Source organism: Gymnodraco acuticeps, unplaced genomic scaffold (assembly GCF_902827175.1).
Source record: "Gymnodraco acuticeps unplaced genomic scaffold, fGymAcu1.1, whole genome shotgun sequence".
NCBI classification, from domain to species: Eukaryota; Metazoa; Chordata; class Actinopteri; order Perciformes; family Bathydraconidae; genus Gymnodraco; species Gymnodraco acuticeps.
In genome coordinates, this window is record NW_022992090.1 from 336031 (window position 1) to 358664 (window position 22634).

Here is a 22634-nt window from a genome sequence, read left to right on the forward strand (position 1 = left end):
TTATTAAGATGTGAGAAATCATCATAACCTACAGCACATTTTCAAAAAGGCTGTCTTTCTGAGCTTCCTTCCTACCATCTTCTTGAACTTCTCTGTCAGCCACATTTTGATACAAAACATCATTTGTTTACTGAGTCTTGACCATAGGTCTTGACACATTAATGATGAATTACGTTTGTCCCTAAGTAGATAGCCCGGTTGTTTGTAACTTCAGAAGTCTTGGGTCACCTTACCTTGTTGTGATAGTCTGGTTTAAAATGCAGCATCGTCGGGATTTCAGTCTGACACTTCTTTTCAAGTAATTCCACCCTCTTAATAGGCTTTGCTTTTCATGACATTGGAGAATTATAGTTTCCAACAAAGACGACAAGAAAGAGAACAAGCGGCTTTGCTGCAATCAGCCTTTTATTTGCCATGTGAGAAAGGTTAGTGCCCTGAATTTATGAGAGTGTTGCTCCTAAAAGGGGACTGCTATCCAGATGATGCGGTGTTGGATGACCATCTCTCTGTAAGGTAATTATCAAAGGCCTGCTCTCGTCTACACGTCTATTATAACAATGGGGTGAAGAGACAGGGATGGGGATGAGGGCGGGGGGGGGTGGTTTGTGGAAAGGATGTTGATGTAATACACTGTGGGTAACACTTTCAACCACACACAAGAATCACAACAAGAGTAAACAGAAAAACGAACTAATAAAATATATAATTTCTCAGTGTATGAATTTAAAGAATGACCTTATACAATAGCAAGAACGTTATCGACCTAATCCTTCACTAAAGCTTCACAAACTAAAAATCTCTTTGACAATGTTTTACCATTGCATGCTAACTGACTGATACTAGTCATATAGTCACTGCTGAATATAACCATTGTATGTTTTTGCATATTGATTGAATAAAACAACAAATTTGAGAAAGATATCTTGGGCTATCTTTTTTGACATTATACTGTATAGATGAAAATAAATTATCAGAAAAATAATAATTGATAATAGAGCATACAATAGTCATTAATTGCAGCTTTAGGAAGACCTTGTTTCATTCAACCAGCACTCACTCACCTCACACACACACACACACACACACACACACACACACACCACACACACCCACACAACACACACCACACACCACACACACAACAACACACACAACACACACACACACACAACACACACACACACATCAATATGAACAATTCCATTAGCTTTTACTGTGGCATCCAGCAGATGAGAAGCAGAGCTCTCTCCATAAGGATCAGACTGACGGTTTGATAAGGAAGAAATGAATGTGAAGCTTTGCATTTAAAAGCAGATGAGTCATCAATTTTCACTATGCCATGAATGATTTTCTGAGTTGAACTGTCTGGTTTGGAGCTGCAATGAAACAGGAGAGTGACTCTAAATTATAAATGAGGGGTTGGTGAGATGTGAGAGAGAAAGACAGGGAGAGAGCCTGACAGAGAAAGGTCCACTGGTTTCCCAGAGGATGCTCGCACTGACACAAACACGGAGAGAGCTTTTTAAAATCCGTTTTAAAACTACACCAGGTTGTGCTCTAACATGTCTCAGGGGCTGTAACTGCTTTTAGGGCGTCACATTCTGACCTGCACTGTTTCTCCTGGACATTGTTGTCTATTTAGTTCAAAACACTTCAGGGTGCCATTAACCATACAATACAATTATCCCAATAGTATCATTGTTTTTTTTATTGCCTGTGTTTTATTCAGTCTAAATTGTATAGCTATAGTTCAATAAAATGGAAATAAGGAAGATAAGCATATCAATGTTCTGTTCGTGCTGGGTCCTTCCCATGAGAAAGGCAGTTATGTTACTGGTAATCGTTTGTGCCAATTCCTAACGTTGATATAAACTTAATTATACTGAGACAAATTCTTACTGTTAATTTATAACATTTTTAATTCCCATTGATAAAGATCACTAGAAATTAAACTCCATAACAGCTACATAGTTTTTATTTTGTTAAACCCCTAGATCAGGGATGGGGAACCTTTTTCCTCTCAAGGGCCATTTACATTTTTCAACATCCTCCGAGGGCCGTACAAATTATTGACCTCTGCTTAAAAATACTAAAATCACAGCCCATTCATTTGGCCTTTCTTTCATGCTGTGCAAAGAAAAAGCAACCTCTTAATCCAGATATCTCACCATGACTCGTGCATGCGTTGTGGCATGGCACGGTTGTGGCATTGCACGGTTGTGGCATGGCCACCAAAACAGAAAGATAGACACACAAGATGTGTGCAAATGTATTTAGTTTCCTATCCATGTGGACATGATTTAAGTGGGGGGGGACCTCACCTCCTCTGGGGGGTCCCATGCTCCCGGGAAGATTTTATTTTAAAGCATCAATCTGGTGCACTTTGAGAGCAAATTAGAGATCTATGGATACATCTCTCAACACCCATATGAAACAGAACTGTAACAGATTTTATTTTTTATGGATATTTTACAAATCACTCCCCTTTCAAACTGTATTCTTGTTTATTAATAAAACTTTTTTTACTGTCATATAGTATTTTATACCTGTTTACTTTATTTCTTTTTTTTATAACTATAATGATCATATAAAGATGTGCCTTTACCTCACTGGTTGTAGAAAAAGCTTCTTATATTCGTTAGCATAGCTAGCTAACCAGATGCTAATAACAACAAAGTTATTGACTGTATGATCAGTATGACAGATGAACAGATCACCACTGGGCTTCAACTAAAGACACAGCCACGCAAAAACTATAGGTTACTTACGTAACCCCAGTTCTCAGAGTAACATGAAGTGAGATGTCTCACTATGGGATGCGCCTCATCGCGGAGCAAACAGAAGCATCAATCTCATTACGCCAATCCTGATTGGCTGGTGATCTTGACGTCAGCGTCAGGGAATTCACCCCCTATAAGTAGCTTGCGCCACGACGCATGCGCATTCAAAATAAGCACCTCTTCTCGCTTCACCATAGCAAGGAGGGCCGTCTGGTGAGACATCTCACTTCATGTTACTCTGAGAACTGGGGTTACGTAAGTAACCTATAGTTCTCATTCATAACACTCCGTTCGATGTCTCACTATGGGAAATTGTAGCTCCCGTATTGTCAGACGAGCTTATCTCGAAAATCACCAAACCAACCAGAACTTAACAGGTAGAGCTCTGACTCAACCAGGTGCCCAGCACTGCTTGAGTCACACTGGGAGCAGAACGTCCAGCCTGTTAAGAGGCGGACAAAAGTGAGCGGCGAGGACCAGCTCGCCGCTGCACCAATGTCTTGGATGGGAGACATCCTGGACAGAGCCCAGGATGCACCAGACCTGAGTCGAAAGAGCTCGCGGACCCGAGGGTGCCTGCGAACTCTGACTCGTATGAGCCCCAAAGCAATTGCTTCCACAACCAGTGGGAGAGTTGCTTAGTAACAGGCTTGCCCTTATAAGGGTTAGCCCAGGACACAAGGGTTGGTCATTATGACGAAGCACCCTTGATCTGTCCCTGTACGTGCGTAAAGCAGGGCTGGACACGGCAAATCCGGCCGCTGTTCCCGCTTGGGACAGTATGTCCCTGCGTAGTGGGAGCTGCCATGGCTGCCCGCACAGCAGCTGATATATCTCCCTAGCCAGTACATAGCTGGCCAGTGCGGAGCTATCAGGATAAGTGTGTGGCGTTGCTCTCTCACTCTGGCCAGAGTTGGGGGTATCAGAGCCAGGGGTGGGAACGCGTACAGAAGGCCCGGGGGCCAATCGTGCGCGAGTGCATCCACGCCTAACGGTGCATTTAGATCGCACATCGAAAAGAACAGCTGACACTGAGCGTTGTCTTTCGATGCGAACAGATCCACCGCGGCTCTGCCGTAACGCACCCACAGCGGCTCACAATCCTTGGATGTAGAGTCCAGTCTGCATAAAGTGGTATACCTCTGGACAGTAGATCTGCCCCGAGGTTCATCACTCCCGGTACGTGCGTCGCTCTCAGAGAGAGGAGACGTCTACCGCTCCATAGGATCAGTTTGCGCGCCAGTGTGTGTAACTGGAGAGAACGCAAACCCCCTTGGCGGTTAATATACGATATTGTGGTCGTATTGTCTGTCCTCACGAGGACGTGATGTCTCCTGAGGAAAGGCAGAAAGCGTTTTAGGGTAAGAAACACCGCTAAAAGCTCCAGGTAATTTATGTGCGCCCGCTGGAGGTCTCTGCTCAGAGACCCCTCACCGGGCGACCTTCATAAATACCTCCCCAACCTGTCAGACATGCGTCCGTGGTGACCACTTTCCGTGAAAGGACAGCACCCATAGGCACACTCGTACTAGAAAAGTCGGGTGCAGCCAGTGGCGCAGTGCCATTACGCATTTCACAGTAACCATCACTCTTAGTGTGGTTTTAGGGCGGCCACCCAGCACTGAAACTCCCTCATGTGTAAGCGTCCCAGTCGTACGACCAGGATGGCTGACGCCATGAGCCCCAGCAATCGCAGGCATGATCTGAAGAGAACATGTTTGCGCAGCTGGAAAAGAGCGAGACAAGCTCTGAAAGCTTTCACTCTTTCCGCTGACAAGCGAGCTGAAAAGGGCACCGAGTTCAGGCGTAAACCCAGGAAGAGTATAGTCTGCGCGGGGCACAACATGCTCTTCTCTGTGTTTATTATGAAACCCAGGTTGAGCAGGTGCTTTACGAGGACATTTGTCTGCGTAACAGCCTCCTGCTCCGACTGTGCGAGAAGCAGCCAGTCGTCCAGGTAGGTCGCCAGGCGAATACCCTGTTGTCTTAACGGGGCTATCGCGGCTTCCGTACATCGTACAAACACCCTTGGACTGAGAGACAGACCGAAGGGAGTACTCTGTATTCATAACAGATCCCCTGACATGCGAATCTCAGATATTTCCTGTGGGTATATACTGGGATGTGAAAATACGCATCTTTCAGGTCGACTGATGTAAACCAGTCGTCTTGTCGCACGAGCCGCAGCAGAGATGTGGAGTGAGCATTCTGAACTTATATATTTTTAGATATTTGTTCAGAGCCCTCAAATCAAGTATTGGCCGAATTCCGTTCCCTCCCCGTTTGGGAACGAGGAAGTACTTGGAATAGAAGCCGCCCTGACTCTGCTCGGCGGGTACAATAGATATAGCCCTCTTTTCTAGGAGTGAGAGAATCTCTCTCTCCAGAATATGGGCTGACTCTCCTCGGGCCTGCGAATGCAGATGCCCGAGAAGCGAGGGGGGGTGACGGTGACCGTGTAACTGTCTTGAGAAACCCAAGCAGATGTCGTGAGCATCTCCCGCTGTATGCTCCTTAGAGCCAGCTGAGATGTCACGTCTCTTCCCCTCTGAGTCTCTATTTGTTGTGTTATGGGGCCCTCCAGTGTCTGAGCACTGTGGTGCCCCATTTGACAATCCCCACCGACACAGCGCATGCGTGTGGCGATGGTGCCCTTACGGCTCCAGCCGGCACTGCGCATGCGCGTGACAGTGGTGCCTTCACGACCCCAGCCGGCACTGCCATGCGCGTGACGGTGGTGCCTTTACAGCCCAGCCGGCACTTCGCATGCGCGTGACGGTGGTGCCTTTCATGACCCAGCCGGCACTGCCATGCGCGTGACGGTGGTGCCTTCATGACCCCAGCCGGCACTGCGCATGCGCGTGACGGTGGTACCTTTACAGCCCCAGCCGGCACTGCGCATGCGCGTGACGGTGGTGCCTTCACAGACCCGTCAATTGTCCGCCCTTTGAGAGAGGCCGTAGCTGCTCTCAGAAGGGGAACAGTTGATGGACTGTTTATTGTTTTTATTGTTTTCTTTTCATTTTTGCGAGCTGCGCCCTTGGCTCGAAGCCTGGATGCGTCAGCGGAACATGTTTTATGACAGAAAAATCAATAAGTGTGTGACATGTTTTATGCGGACTTGAGGATGGTGTTGAGGCATCTCTCGAGGCGGCGGGAACACATTTAGAGCTGGGGAACCGTAGACTTCCAGCTCTGTCACAGAGGGGAGAAGGAGGGGCTGTCACGCCGCTCGCTTCTTCTTCCTCGACTGCTGGCCGAAATTCTGGGTTGGCTGCGCCTGGGTTGCAGCCGGAACCTGAGATTTTCTAGGCCAGCTCGCCCTTGTCCCCTGCCTGGGCTGGGGACTCGGGGCGGACTGCGACCTCTGCGTTTTCGGTATTTTGAACCGAGGGTTCGGGGCAGCTCGGACGAAGGGCTGCCGCTGCGAAGGCAGCGGCTGGGCCCTTCGAGGGAGGCAGAGGTGGAGGGCCTCGTCCTCCTTCTTTTTCGACTCGCATCTCTCTGCATGGAGGCAAGAGCGGAGCCGAAAATCCCCTCGGGAACGATGGGCATGTCAAGCACATCCTCCTTTTCCCGGTCTGGGAGGTTGGTGAGTTTGAGCCATCTAGCTCTTTCCTGCACCACCATGAACCCCATTGTTTTGCCCGTGGCCTGGACGGCGCAGCGTTGGACACGGAGACAAATGTCTGTGACCGCGGCCAACTCGTCCAGAACGACCGGTCCAGGATTACTCGATATCCTCACAGAGCTCCGCTTGGTATGCGGTTAGCAGTGAGGAAACGTTCAGAGCCCTGGCGGACAACGCTGCGGCTCTGTAGGACCGTTCAGTCATGGTCGACTGGAAACGGTCCACCTTCGCTGGCAGCGTGGGGTTCCTGCTTGGTGACGGGCTCATCCTCGGTAGGAGGTGGGCTGCCACCAGCAGTTCCATCGGCGGTATGCGGAGCCGGCCGAGCCTCTCCATACCGTCGCAGTCTAGGGAGGAGGCACCCTGGATTGGGGCCTTGTTGCTAAAGGGTCGGTCCCTCCACGAGACCGACACCTCATCCAACATCTCCGGGAAGACCGGGAGGAGTTGCCTCTTTGTCATCGTTGCTTGGGGAGAATGTTTCCCCTCGTAACGGGACCTGGCGGTCTCCTTGGCCATTTCGGGCCACGGGATGTCTAGCCTGGACGCAGTGCGCTGACACGCGGCCTGCAGGTCCATGCTCAGACAGGGCGAAGCTGGTGTGCTATCGCCCGGGAGAGCAGCCATCGCTCCCGGCTTTGCCATTTGAGCCGATGACATGAAGATATCTTCTTCTTGCTCATCCGAATCAGACAGGAGGAACTCAGAGGTGTCCTCTTCGTCCTCCATGTAGTCTAATTCCAGGACATCCTCCGCGGGCGAGACCATGGTGAGGTCTCGCCGGGAGCTCCCGCCTGGTGAGTCTTGAGGCTCCGTTCCCGCGTCTCTTGCCGCCACCGGGTCCCGGCCTGACACGGCGTGGGATCCCGGTTCCGCAGCGCCGCTGTTAGTGAGCCCCAGACCGACACAGTGAGGGGCTCAGTCTCTGCGGCGGACGCCCCCGTGTCTTGATTGCCAAACGGCGAATCAGTGGACATGAGGGAGTCCTGTTCCAACAAGCTAGCTTGGTGTGCTAGCCGTCGGCTCTTTCGGGTGAAAATGTATTATTATTATTATTATACTGACAGGTATCAGATCTTGCTGTGTAAAATAATCTTCCTGAGAGGTGTCACTTGTGATGTAGTCTGCATGGTCTACAGTGAATGTATTCCTGACAGCCACAGGTGATAAGAATCATAGGATTCCATAGAAAATGCATGCGGGTCATTTTTGACCCACTTATGGAAGCTTGGGGGGTAGTAATACAAAAACTACAATTTCTTAAAATGTAAATTGAAAATCTGAATGGCATGATATCCAAAACATTTTTTTGAGGAATAGCTGGAATATGAAATGATAAAAAAAATGTAATTACAAAGATACTTCAAGAAAACCACCTCACCGGGTCCAAAAAGACCCACTTATGGAAGCTTGGGGTAGTAATACAAAAACTACAATTTCTTAAAATGTAAATTTGAATGGCATAATATCCAAAACATGTTTTTTGAGGAATAGCTGGAATATTAAATGATAAAAACATGTAATTACAAAGATACTTCAAGAAAACCACCTCAACGGGTCCAAAAAGACCCACTTGTGCATCTAAGGGCTGGACGTATAACTTCACAACTTCATACTGTACATTTTACATTTATATTTAATTTAATATGCCATTGCTTGCACACTTAATGTAAGTAATATCCTAGTTTTATATTGTGTTAGCTGTGAATTGGCCCTTCAATATTGTTTTATTTGTCAGATAGTTTACAGATTTGTATCTTCACGGTCAACTTTATACTCTCTTCTGTTTTATTTATATTTTTGAAAAGTTAATATTTTATAATGTTTATTTCCTATTAATTTTTATTTCAAATTATGTGCAATGCCTTGTTTTGTATGCTGCTGCAACGAAAACATTTCCCAATTTGGGATCGATAAAGTGAATCTTACCTCATCCACCCTTTGAGGCTCATCTGAAAGTAGGGCTACTTTACACTGACATCTAGTGGGCGGAGGCCCATAATGCAGTCATCACAAAGTACAGTGCATGGGTTGCTCCGCCTATCTTTGACTGCTGCTGAGCCTAATGGTGTAGTGGTTCTCAGAGCAATTAACAGGGTTTAAGGGACTTACATTGAAAATGAAGTGCAGATTAATTCCTACACTTTTTCCACATAATAGGTAAGGGAATTCTGATGTAACGTTTCACTCTCTCCAATCATGTCATGCTTTTTTAAATAAGCTACACCTAGCTGTGCTTAATAATAACTATGTTAAACGAATTAATTTAACTATATTGGGAAACTGAAAGTGGTAGAAGAAATAAAAGAAATGTTGAAATCATTTTGTTTGAATATGTTTATGGCTTATTATGCCTAGCATTCCAGTTTGGTGTGTGCACATGCTTGTTTTGAGGAGCACACAAATAAACAATGTTAGTGGTTAGAGACATAGGCTTTTAGTTGGGATTTTAGTTATCATTTCTCTAAATGCTTATCAAAAACAAAAAAACAGGACAAAAAATATAACTGAGGTTTAAAGAAGAAGGAAGGAAAATATACATTTAGAATGATATGTACAAGCTCCATTAATACAACACCATTAAACAAATATTTCAGAGAGAAAACAATCATATTAACCATAATGCACATTTGCAGATTCTATTTCAGCTCAAAGCAAACAAAACTGATGTTAAAATAATAAAAGATAGTAATGTATTGTTACTCAATACTCAAAATCACGCTACCACACTCACTGAGGTCTCTCGAGGCCAAATGGACACGAGTTTATTGCTTTTTTTAAACGCCTAATATTTATATAACTTAATATTTGGGTGAAGAGAAACTCAGAAGATTTTCATCAAATGTGTCACGATTTCATGATCAAAGATTACCTGCATCTCCTTCAGTGACTCCCCTGGGACAGAAGTTTGGGTGGGTCTGTTCCTGTAGCTGACTTTGACGAGTCGAGAGATTAGGGACATGGCTAAACATTCCTTCACAGAAATGCGTCCTCTATTAACAAACTCTTAATCCCCTCCTCCATCCGCGTCAAATATCCTAGGTTGATTATACAGATCACAGATTTCTGAAATAGTTTTTCTGGTTTGAGTGCCTCCAAACATGTTCCCAGTGTAGGCTCCCCTATGTTGTTAGAGGTTACCAAGGTAACGAGAAAAATCGTTAAAAGGGTAAACTGGGTAATGGGCTGGTCCCGAATGAAACGTAGACAGTTCATTGGTTACTTTTATTTCCAAGGAAGTTTTTCAAAATACAAAACAATGCCGGAATTGCATGAATATTTAACGTAGCCTGTTGACAGGGAGACAGCTGGAGGACCACCAACAATGGCCATGGAATCAGTTCCAGTTGTCGGGGCAGAAAAACACATTTAAAGGCAGGTCAGCTTTGGTTACTTGTTTTCTAGACAACGCCAAATGTGTGCTATTTTGAAGGCCTATTTCACTGAAGACAAACTCCTCGTTCTAATATTGTTGTCGCCAGCCATAGCTAGCTAAATATTCAGCTTTGTTAACGTTATTGTCAGCAATTATAGCAAAAGGCTAGTTTTTACAAAGGTCGCGAGGTAGCTGAAATAGCTTAATTAACGTTGCTTTATCCAAACGTTAGGACCCTATGTGTGTGTTCGCCTGTCTTTTTTTGGTTGTTTTTTTATTTATTTGTTTAACAAGAGTGAGTTATTTTTTTTTTAAACCCATTTTGTTCTGAGTTAAGCTACGAGTCTTACTTTAAAACTATGACCAGTTAGGCCTGGCTGTTGTTAGGAAACAACAGCCAGGCCTAATTAATCCCAGGTGTGCCTTCTGATTGCCCAGCTCCATTAATGACACTTATCATTACAGAGGCTGCGAACGAGCCATCCATTTATGATGTGGGGCATTTCTTATATTGGATTTTCAACGTATTTCATTGTTAACCATGTATTGTTATGTTTGCCTTTATGTGGAGTAAACGAGACAAACTGAAGTCAGTGACTCTTTAGCTGCCTGGAGCAATGTGTAAAGACCTCCACTAGATGGCCGCAGTGTATTGTTCGTACATAAAGGAAGCTGCAACTGTCAGGAAGAACTGGGTTAGATTTGTGGGGCAAATGACCTCACTCTAGCATCATCTTCCTCACTAAGATGAAGAGAGCAATCCTCCTCCGTCGTCGTCATTATCTCCCTCGAATGTGCTAAAATACGATTAATCACATGCGCAAAATAAAAAAACCGTTGTAAACTACTTGCAATTTTGCAGCAGCATAGGCCATAACTGTAGGGAAGCTAAATAATGCAACACCAGAACTCAATGGCCTCATGGGAATACGAAACTCACGTTTCTGCAAGAATTCAGTCAGGGGCCCAAATAAGAACCTTACAAAATAACAGCTAAACTGCTACTAGTAGCTTACACATATAAAAAGCATGATGTTTGTCGACATGACACCACATCCCCCATCTGGACATCTGGGCTTGAGCTGTTAAGGCATACAATCCTGAGGAATGACTCCCACGCAGCCCGCATCAGCACCGCAGTGAGTGACGCTGGGGCTGCTGATGTGCTGTGGCGCACACTCAATTTGGGTGGCGCACAATGCACCAAAACCCTCCGAAACGGAATCCCAGGATATCCCACCCCACCCACCACTCCTTACGGAATAGCCCTCCTCCCTCAGTCCTCCTCCCCTCCTCTTTTACCTCCGCCTTCTCTCACTATCACCCCATTCCTCCGCCTCCCCTTCCTCACGTCCCAACTCGGGAGCGCCGCCGATCGGTCGCAAGGATTTTTCCCTTCTCGGCCAAAATGGAGGAGGAGGTCTCTCGCTTAATGAAGGGAGCACATATTGTATGACCGGATCTGCTTCAATGAAAGGCGTCAGGATCCGCTTTTGCCGATAAATAATTATTGCAATAATAAAAGCTTTCGAGGATAGCTATTGCTATTTCCGCACAAGCGACCACAGCAATGAGCGCAGGAGAGGGACTGGATGAAGCTGGGAAGGACGCGGCAGACATAGCGGCGTTTTTCAAATCCGGTAAGTCGGGAAGGGGCGAGTCCGGCTCGGGGAGCTACAGTAGAGCTGTCGGTGTGATGTCTGGTGGTCTGCCACATTGTTGCCAAAAATGACAAAAGCACTGACTGGTTTCACGGGCGAGATGCGTAGCCTACTGCGCGCTGGGTGTGCTGGGGAGATGCGCACAGCTTGTAGTTATTTACCAGTCCACTGACTTGTCATCATGCAGCCTTTTATGACAACAACCTGAATACCACCTCCTGAAATATGTGCGTTTGATTATTATGCAGTGACCCCATTTTGGGTTGGACCAAGCGAGCTAAAAGGTGTGTATGCTTACAGCTCGACCACAGTCTCTGCGGGATTAACGAGTATTTCGACGTCAGGCTGCATCTATCATGATGTGGGTCGATCATTTTGTAATTTAGTCCCTGTCATCAGAGGCGTGTGTAATGAATAATCTCGTAAATGAATGTGGTTTCATGCATCATTTTAACCCATGTCTCTTCAATCTGATGCACGAATAGAGGCTATAGGCCATGGACGCACGTATGGGCAATAGGTTGCACTGAACGCACTGGGCCCTTCTGATATGATGGCATCATGCTAACACATAAGGAGAGGCCTGTCTACCTTATCACTCTCCATCAAAAACATAAACACCATATTTAGGGGGCTGCACTAGACTTGTCATCAGTTATATACTAACACAGGGGGACTTTGGTCATGTACTTTTTATGATAGTGCTTGTGAAATCATCATTATTCAAGGTATAGTTAGGAGTACCTTACATTTAGCTGACTTACTTTACTGATTATTATAATTTACCAAGTATAGTCAAATAATGGCTTTGTAACATTGTGCTATAACAAAGAACCTTTTTTTGTTGCAATATTCCTATGTGTTTCTAAGATGATTCCCATCAACATGTGGTTTATTTTGACTCTTTCAACTTGCATAAGCATTTTCAAGCATGTGAAAACACAATTTGGCAAATTATGCAGCTGAGACTTATCAACATTACGGTTTACATAAGATATTGTTTACTTTTCTAGCCAACACCATTCTAGATATTAACCCACCATCAATATCATACATTATCTAACCTTGTAAAATATCTCTTTAACCCAACCTGACACAGGCATTAGGGGGGCAGGGAGTGCTGTTACAGCTTTTAGAAGATACATTTTAAAGCAAAAGTCCAGTGTTTGGAAATTTGTCGACACCATTAGAGGGACCACCTCTGATACACACCAGAAGAAGCAGCTGTCTCTCTCTCTCTCAGCTGTTTCTCTCTGTGACACCTGGTGCCTGGGGGTCTGCTGTTCAATAGCTCCGCATATTGCACACATGCAGCACAACACACACTGACAGCATTTGCACAAGTCTACCTAAGCCCCTATGAATACATACACCTAGCAGATTTGCTTATATATGCCTACACTCTATACTTTGTTTTAACAGTCTTAAAATCTCATCATTTCTCCCAAAAATTGCCTCTGCCAGTCAGACTGTTGGGAATGTTGTCAAAGTGGATTGTATTCAAATGTTGCAGTCTCTCTTACGGTTGGTTGGAGGCCTGCCAGTGTATTTTCCTATAGCTGTGTTGTATCAGGCTGGAAATTTGGCTCACAGTAAAGTTGGACTGCTTGGATGTTTATATACCGGCAAACGCAGTTCATACAGTATTCATGATGGAGACAGAAATAGGTTATGGCCTCAGGAAACTTTTATAAGATATTATTAAGCCTGGAAAACAGCTTCTGGGCTGTTAAAGTGGAGAATAGCACTAAAGGATGAGTGAGTAATGTCAAATAGCTGCCTGTCGCTAACTCAGATTAAAGTTGACGGGTTAAAGGTTTCGAGTTATCTGGTTTGGTTACTGTGCTCGATTTTATGCCATTTTACTGTCACACAAAGTTGGAAATATTGTAACTAAGAACACAATGCAAATCAAAGACATTTAATCAATAATTTGTTCAAATGCATAATATACAGTATAACAATATTTCCTATAGCTTCACTGAAGGATCAGTAGTAATGGCCATCCTGCTCCCTGTAGCCTCTTCAGCAGGCTCCGTAATTGCTGCCAGCTTGTTGCATGTTGAAATCTTGGCACACAGTTGCTCATCCTAGTTGATCCCAAGCACTTTATTCCTGGGCCTCTGTGTTTGTGTGAGTGTGAGTGTGTGTTGTGTTTGGCTGGGACTCTGAATGCACTTAAGTGCCCCAGTTAGTCAGTGAAGGCTAGAATATGTCAGATTCTTTGACTGAATTCAACCTGAAGTGAGTGTTGGTCTGTCTGAGCTGCTTTGATCCTCAGGGTCTGACTAGTGAGAGACTAACCAACGGATGGCCTGGATACCAGAATGTGAGTTTTAGCTACAACGCTAGCTGACTCTTATGATGATAAAACTGAGATTTACATCAGCACACCGAGTGTTTCAAAGTCCCTTTTTTTTATCCTGCACCAGTCTTTAATTTCTTCACCCAACAAACACGATGTTCCTCTCTGCTGGATTATTTTCAGTGAGCAGATGGTGCTCCATCTCCCGTCCCACACTGATGCTGGATCACAGCTCAGCTGCTGATTCACTCTCTCAGGTTGCTCATGCCGTGAGTCCAATCCCAGAATGATGGCAACTTCTCGAAGATGAGGAATATTAAACAGCTTTCTTTGCCATTTTAAAAGCATAAAAACAACATTTTTAAAACCATTATCAACCCATGCTTAGCTGTCCAGACATAATTATGCCGGTCTTGCTTTGGAAGGTTTTGTAAAACCACCCTTTCAAAGCAAGGAAATGAAATGACTCTCTCCGTAACTATATTTAGTTGTTTATAAATAGCATAATCAGTTGTCTGTTGGAACATGATATCCTATTCTGCTTTTAGCAAGGTTAATGATAGTACCCCTTTGTTTTCTGTTTAGATTGCAGATAGTCTTTAATCAAGCATTCTTCAAAAGGAGGCATCTCAGCCAATAACATACTGCTGATTACTCTCAGCCTACGCAATTTAGCTATATGGCCCCAATCTGAAAGAATACATTTGTCATAAGATAAGTTTCTCATGAATACCGGTCTGTCTAGTTTCAGAAGAGTCAAACATTAGGATTTGTCTGACAATTGTGCTGTATCTTCCGAAACTACTGGCAGCAAAAATACTAGCATATAAATCAACATCTTAACCAATTTGACAACCAATTTGAAGGTCTTTTAGAAAACACTTTCACCAACTTGATGACACACAAACTAGAAACATATTTGCAAATTCAGAAATGTGCTGAAAGAAAAACATAAAACAACAAAACTGTGCCAGGGGACACAGGAAGTGCTGCACACGACTGGGACACAGGGCTTGTTGTTGTTGCTGATTCTAGATTACAACATTATTGAAGTTGGCCTACAGTCATTTTGGAAAAAGAAAACATTTATATTTTTTATTTCACATGTCACAATGACAGACGGCACATTTCAATTAGTTGTTAGTCCTTCCTTGAATAAGTTAAGGTTGTGTAGGAATCCTATCCCTTGACCTATTCATGCCAAATATTTTTCATCACATTTCTGTTTGTGTGTCCTTAAGTGATGAAGATGTTTTTTTAATGGTTTTTTTGTGTTGCCTTAATTGGGACTGTGTTGATCCCTATACAGTGCCACATGTAATGTACCCTCTAAAGATGTATATGAAAGGCATGTCGGAGAGAAAATGTGTAGTTTATGAAATATATCTTTAGATTAACCACTGTCTAGTAGAGCACTATGGATATCTTTGAAAAAATAAAATGTGCATCCTAGTATATTTGTTATATAATTCATAGATAGTCTCTTAAAGAGCCGTGACACGAGTTTCCCCCATCATCCAAACCCATCAATTTGAGTAAATATTGTCCCCTTGAAAACCGTTACTGAACTGATTTTGGATATTTGTACTTTGATAACCATTAATCTGCCCTTCAATGTTGACAATTTTCTGGATCTTCTCGGGGATTCTTCAAGTCCCGCCAAATGATGTGTGACGTCATTGCGGGCACAGCGCTCCAGCTGCACCGTTCAGGATCCCAGCATCTGCATGTAAACGCACGATGGCGCACACAGCAGCAAGCTCAGACAGCGATGACAGTTTAATTTTGAACGTGTCTCAGAGCTCATATGAGGCTAAAGGATTGGTTTATGTTGTATCTGTTAGAAGTTTAGGAATTAGGTGCGTCAATATGGGCGATCATACGGTCATGTAGCCAGTGGTGGACTGGGACTAAAAATCATCCCGGGACTCTCGACCGGCCCACTTCGGTACCGCTAGTAAGTTGTCAAGGGGGGGAGTGGGGGATGACGTGCTAGTGACTTATCTGACCGGCCCACTTCGGTACCGGCCGATCGGGATTTGTCCCGATGGCCAGTCCGCCACTGCACCCAGCCCACTTAAACTGTCAACGGGGGAGCCTCGCTGCGGGGAAACGGTGAACCTAGTGTCCCGATCGGAGTGGGAATAATAATTATAATAATAATCTGTGCATTTTATTCATTAATGTCCACAACATTGTGGTAAAAAAAAAACACACGTTTAATCCATGCTGGTGTACTACAACTACAAAAAGCATCGGTTTGTTTTCTCATCAGGAAATGCAGACCGGCTCAAACAAACGATTTTTAATCATCATCCTCACGATCATTTAATGTATCATATGTTCGCCGAATTGACATGAAAGCACTAATAAATGTAGTTTCATCCACTTGAGTTTACAACTACAAAAATAATCGATTTGTTTTTATATCACATCCGACGGGAGGAAATTCAGCAGCTCTCACTAGCGATTTGTAATCCTAATTTCCTAATGTAATCATCATCTTCACCACGATCATTTATGTTTATGTTCGCCAAATTGACATGAAAGCACTGACAAATATGAATATACTGTAGTCAACTTCATTAAAACGTTATTAACGTGCCTAAACTCAGTAATTCACCATTTCTACACATGACAACACACTTTGTCCGTGTTTGGCTCTCTCGCCGCACAGTGAAGCGTTCCCGCATTGACGTCACTTCCGACTTCCCCCAAAACTTCAAAATGAGTCGAAGGAATTTCCCCACGATGTTCGAAATTATTGATATTTATCGGAACGGTATCGCACCTTCTTTTTTAAACTGACGGTTCGAGATGAGTAGTAGCCCAATATTTCATTGCACAACAGTTGTTGGGATGCTGTCACAGGCTCTTTAAGTGGTGTGTAATGACATTACTTGTCCTGTGCAATAGCATTATTGTACAGAACTGCACTGGGAAAATCAAATTGACATAAAAGCAGCTAGATGTACTGTATGCTGGAATGAGATTAATTATCTCTCTAAACAACTGGCATAAAAGCAGCAGCCCCAGTCATACCTACACTGGCAATAAGACATTGGTCATCAGTCATGGAGAATGGGCTTAGGGTTGTTGCAAAGATCTACCGTAACTGTGCAACTAGCAGCAAGTGTCACACTGTACTTTGTGAAACTGGCTTCTACTCTACTCATTATTAATGCAGACATGCTTTCAACTATACATGGATGAGTGTCTTTGCAGTCTGCTGTGTTAAATTATATATGTTTTCTACCAGAAGAATAATTGATAGGCATGGAGCATAAATGATTACCTCTGCTTGTTATTGTAGTAGTTCTGTTGAGAATAATTACAAATGACTTGAATTGCAAGGAAGAGTTGTAACACCCCTAAGCTTTTTAAAACATGACTTTGTGCTCAAGCTCAATTAGGACTGATGGCAAATTGAAGCAAAAACAGTTAATAAAACACTAGTCATACAGGTTGCATTTCTTTATGCATGCTTTATTTCGTTTCTTTATGCATGCTTTATTTAATAGTGTGTCATCCAGTACATCTGTTTTTAAAGAAAGGAACAATACATTAGCATTACAAATGGCAGTTTCACTATTGAGGCATTTTCTTCTGTGCCCAAAGTGAACCCTCTGACCTGTGCTACTGCAAGTCTGTAATGAGTGCCAAATCACTGAGCAGCAATTCTTTATTTCCTCCTCTGACAGTCATACAGTAGCCGATGAAAGCATAATGACCGAATGTTATCTTGCATACTCAAGCAGAAATCTTATATAATCATGTAGATGAGGAAGAGGACTTTAACGCACTATGCAGTATGCATCCTTGAGCGTATAGTGTACAGTAACAGTGCTGGTAGAGAGAAAGAGGGGTAAAAGGGAAGGCAAAGACACATTTTTACTGATAAGACACAGCAGAGGAAAGACAGAGATGAAAATATGGAGTGGAGGGAAGAAAATTGACAGTCAGAAAGAGAGGACATGACATACTTAGAGGGACAAACAAGCCTTCACTCATCAAATTATAGAGCTGAGGCTTGGGTGGAGCACACTCTGCAAAATGTAGGCTACTCTCCTCCATGAGGCTGAAGCCTTACGGTTGAATCCAGGGGCAGCCTAATTGGCAGTTGGTCAGAGTTAAAGACTATAAGCTTAGCTTGGCATTGCCTGCACTGCTAAATCGCCTGGGCCTGCATGCACAGTCGACTATTTTCACTTAACGAACTCAAGGAGAAAAGGAGGAATAGCTTGAAGAACAAATATTTCTGTATAGTGTTTGTCAAATAGATTAACAGCATTTCCTGTTTTCAAGTGAAAAGAGTGCATTTTCTCCTCCTTTCTTGAGTGTATATAAAAATCCTGCTGCAACCTCCCAATAAGGACCAGATGTTGTGAAGCTTGTTATAGGCCAGTCCATCTCTTAGTGTTTATTGGAGAGTTTTATGGAGAGGACAATCAAGAAGGTAGCAGAGCAAGGCAATTACCTTTTTTACAGCCAGACCCTGCTGATCGATCTCATCAGAGACACTCGACCTTTTCGAGAGAGTCGTAATACATTTTACGAACATGTAACCCCCCTCCATCCCACCAAATTATTGATTCATGTATAATGTCATGTACCAGAGGTCACTTTGACGACACAAATACAAGGACCAGGGTCTTCGCTTTTTCTTTATCTTAAGATATAACCTCGCCTTACTTCACAATATCTATTGCAGACCAGGCATGTCCTTAGTACAAAAATCATAGGAATGATCTTACCTTATTAGATCTATGCTACATTCTTCTGCATTGTGCTAAGAGATATATCTTTAGTGATGAACATTTAAGTATAGGCGTTAATCATATCACCAAAAACCAACCAAAATACTAAAATGTTTTATAGCCATCATGGCTGAGATTAGTTGATTATACATGATATACCTGAAAGATATTGGCTGGTATCCTTTAGCTGATCATCAGGAATTCCAATAGGTTGGTAATGTCTTTGTAGGATGGGAAATGTAGCCTGTGGGACAGCCTCATTACTTCACACACACAACACACACACATGCACAGAGGTATATAAATCACTACATCCCACCCATGTCGCCCAGGGCTCTGGAAGCAAGGAAGAGGGGGATGGAGGAATGAATGGACGGACGAGGGATGGAGGCATAGGAGGATTGCAGATCATAAAAATTGGCTGTGGGCTGGTGTGTCTCCTGCAAATCCCCCATCTGATAAGAGAGAAACCTCTTGTCAGTCAACAGCAAACTCTCTCACTCTATCCTTTTTCATTCCTTTCATCTCCTCCTCCACTCCTCTCCCACACAGCCTACCACCATTACCTCATACCGTCCCTCTCAGGGTCGCCATTTGTTCAAATCATTGTCTTGTGTAATATCCGGTCTCCTGTTTATGATGCTCACCACAATCTCTTCACCTCTTGTAAATATAAATGACATATCCAATCAAAGTTGTAACAGACTCCAACATGTGCATCAGTGTCGGATTTAGGATTGTAGGAGGGGGGGTGCTAGCGTGAACTGTGGACTCGCCAGAGCCTCGCAGCGGGGGTAGTACACAGGCTACTGTCCCGCAGCTGCTGCCTCTCTGTTGGACTCCGGTACTGCACATTACTGACGATAAGTTTCGCAGTGAAACATTCGGGGCTTTTCAGAAAACATCCGGGGCTTGAGCCCAAGTAGCCACCCCCTAGCGCCGCCACTGATGTGCATCACATTAAGTGGCAATTTAACATGTTTGCTTAAACTTATCATTATTAAATTATTGTTGATTGTTGCTTTAATGTTTATAGAATAATGACACCATTTGTGTGTAGAATGGTCACCTTTAAGACCAGCTTTGAGGATGCAATTCTGTTTGCATTTCACTTTCACGATAAATGCCCAAGCCTTTCCCTTAAGCCCCTTACACACCAATCCGATTTCGGCCGTCGATAGATGTCAGGCCGTCGATGAGCGTCGTGTCGCCCTACTCAGATTGGTGTGTCCCACACCGTAGTGTCTTTTCGGCCGTGCCGACCGCCGACACCTTCCGCCGCCGATTCGACATGTTGAATCGGGAGGCTGTCGGCTAAAGGCTGTCGGCCAAATAAATCACTCTGATTGGCTGTTCAGCTAGTGAATCAGTGCATGATAAGTGAAACAGAAGTGAGGGACCCAAACAAACTATAAAGAAGGCAAATCTGAGATTTAATTTTACTCCAGTTCTCGACACAGGTTCGGGAAAGCTCCATGAGCTTCTAGCTGTAGAGTGAAAATGGAACGCACACGCTATTTGTTGTTGTTTATATCACGCAGTCTGTTCTTCTTCTCTCGGTGTATCACGCAGTCTGTCTTCCGGTTTGTTGCCTCTTTTGAATGACGAATACACCTACCGCCTGCCTGCTGGTAAGGAGAGTTATTGCCACTCACGCATGCTCAGTTCGTACGTGCAACTTGGCCGTTGGCTGCAGTCGGTGCAGTGTGTTCCAGTGCGACACTGGCCAAGACGCAGGAGACGTGAGGCGACGTGACGAGGCGACGTGACGAGGCGACGTGACGAGGCGACGTGAGGCGACGTTCCGTCGGGACGTGTTCTTCTTTGGTGTCGTTTGGTGTGTAAGGACCTTTTAGAGGCAACTCACCAAAGCTACAATAGCTATACCCAGGTAGTGGGAAACAACTGAGGTAATAAACTGTTCCCATGAAAATAACCCCGTTTACGAAGTGAATGAAAAGAAGGTGTATCAGGAGAATGATAGAAACATTTCTTTTTACTAGGCTAGATTATTAAATAACAAAAGTGACCTACTCATTATTGCATACATGTATTTCTCTGCTTATTCATAGCTTAGAGATTGCTGTTTCTAGTTCTTTGCTATTCTTACAGTTATCTATTGGGGCTTTGGACAGCATGCTTCTTACAACAGCAATGTTGTTGTTCGCATGAATATCAATTGGTCCTGAACATATGTTATCACTGTCTCACCACTTTGTGGCAAAAATGCAGTGGGTCCTGTGTTGTTGGTATCTCTGAGCAAAATGGAAACAGATCCTTCAGCAGCACCAACAATAATACCACTTATCCGCCCTATGGGGGGAGTTTGAAAGTAATCTGTTTCCACCTTAAAGCACAAATAACAGCAAGAGTGTCTTAAGTGTCTAGGCTTTGGCATAGATCCTAAAGGAGGGGGTGTTAAGTTCACCATTATAACCCACATCGTTTTTTAGAATAGCTGCTGACCATTGTCTAAACGTATTGGTTTACAAAAATGTTTTCCAGGATTCCTCCGCATTCCTAATTCTTCCTTCCTTGACCTTTCTCCTCTCATCCTTATGCCCCTTTAGCAGATGCTTCCAACTCCCCCATCTTTCACTCCCCTATCTCCTCACCCTTTCCCTACAGCTTAAACCAAGAAAGCATCTGGATCTGGTGTCTGAAGTCGCAAGCCTCCCACGATGCGTGGTGCCTCCTTGAAAAAGCAGCCACAAAGTCATGAGGCCATGCCCCCCTTGAGTTCTGACACACACAGTTTTTAAGAACTTCCCTCTTTTAGAGAGTGGTGCAGTGTCAGTAAGTCAAGTGTCAAGATGTGCATTATATTTTCATTCCTGAAGTCAGTTAGTGAGTAAGCAAGTTAGAAAAGAATGGGTCTCTCAGTTTGTGCATTATTTTCAAACCTGATAGTGTAGCAGTAACTTTCAATAATGTATATATATTGTTTGGCATTCATGCACATGTCCATTATCATCCTTGCAACTCCAGATACCAGACATTACTTATAGCATGTTTTACAAGGCAAGGTCTTGCTTTAGTCTGTATGAAAACAAAAACATGGAATAAAGCAGAGCATGGACTCGGCTTTGGTGAAATCAAAGCACAGCCTGCAGTGTGTGTGTGTTTGCATACATGTGTGAGCCTGTGCTGCCTGAGACTGCTTGTCTTCTGTCAACAGCTGTGCTCAGTCTGTCCAACAGGAACTGTGTAGTCGCTCTTTCTCTCACAAAAACACACACACTTTAACATTCCCTTGGCTTTGAAGACAGGAGCAGGCTCTGATCCCTGTTGCGTGAACAGTGCCAGCCCAGTGCTCTTCTGGCTTAGGAGGGCTAAACCTCCGCTTGGCCTCTCTGGCTTCAGATAAAATGGGTTGAGGATCAAAGTTAAACATCCCATCCTACTGTGTTGGCTTGCAAAAGTACCTACAGTTACATTGGTACTGTATGAGAAGAAATGCTGCCAATTGTGTTGTACTTGTTTGCAGCTAGATGTTGTTTACTTGGCTGCTTTAGCATTAACGCATGAATCTCTGGCTACAACGTGTTGCCAATTTAACACTGAATGCTTGCACGTTGAAGAAAAGAAAATCAATCTGATATTTCACACTTCAAAACTACTTTAAGATGAACATGTCAAACAAAGTGCCCCTACTAATTTTCTCCTCTCTTCCCAATAAGAAAAACATTCCCAGGTGAAAATTGTTCACCCTAAAGTGGCATTCCGCTGTTTCTCACTTATGAACATTAAATTCCCTATAAACATGTATTAAAATATGATCTGTTTTAAAACATAAATGAGTATGTTTCATCTCACGGCCCGGGGTGGATGATAGTCAGATGAGATTTTGGAGAACACTTTAGCTTATTTTTAAATGTGGTGAAGGGCAAAGGCACCTTTTTTTCAACTCAGTTTTTTCTGTCATCATATTTAGTCAAATATCTATCCTCCACACTCCCTCCTGCCCTATTAGCATGTTGCCACCTAATCCCTGCCTGGCAGCATATGCTGACCATGAACTCTCCAGTCAATATCTAGTCACTATCCACTGACAGTGAATACCATTTTCAGTGTTCAGTAAACCATCTTTAAAGTATTACTAAACATTCATTTAGGTTACATTT

At 43.8% G+C, this 22634-nt stretch overlaps 2 protein-coding genes across 3 annotated transcripts in view; one reads left to right on the forward strand and one right to left on the reverse strand.

Moving 5' to 3' along the window:
• dnah5 (dynein, axonemal, heavy chain 5) overlaps positions 1-9517 on the reverse strand; it is a 156480-nt gene extending 146963 nt beyond the window's left edge. Inside the window, exon 1 of one of the 2 annotated variants that reach the window (XM_034202726.1) lies at positions 9284-9517. In XM_034202726.1, coding sequence (XP_034058617.1) covers positions 9284-9373 — 90 coding nt within the window. In that variant the 5' untranslated portion in view covers positions 9374-9517. The remainder of the gene's footprint in view (positions 1-9283) is intronic. The other variant, XM_034202727.1, reaches the window with a different exon arrangement.
• Positions 9518-11112: 1595 nt separating this feature from the next.
• Positions 11113-22634, forward strand: part of triob (trio Rho guanine nucleotide exchange factor b) — a 126811-nt gene continuing 115289 nt past the window's right edge. Inside the window, 1 exon segment of the mRNA XM_034202653.1 lies at positions 11113-11427. Within this exon segment, the coding sequence (XP_034058544.1) occupies positions 11358-11427 (70 nt within the window). The 5' untranslated portion in view covers positions 11113-11357.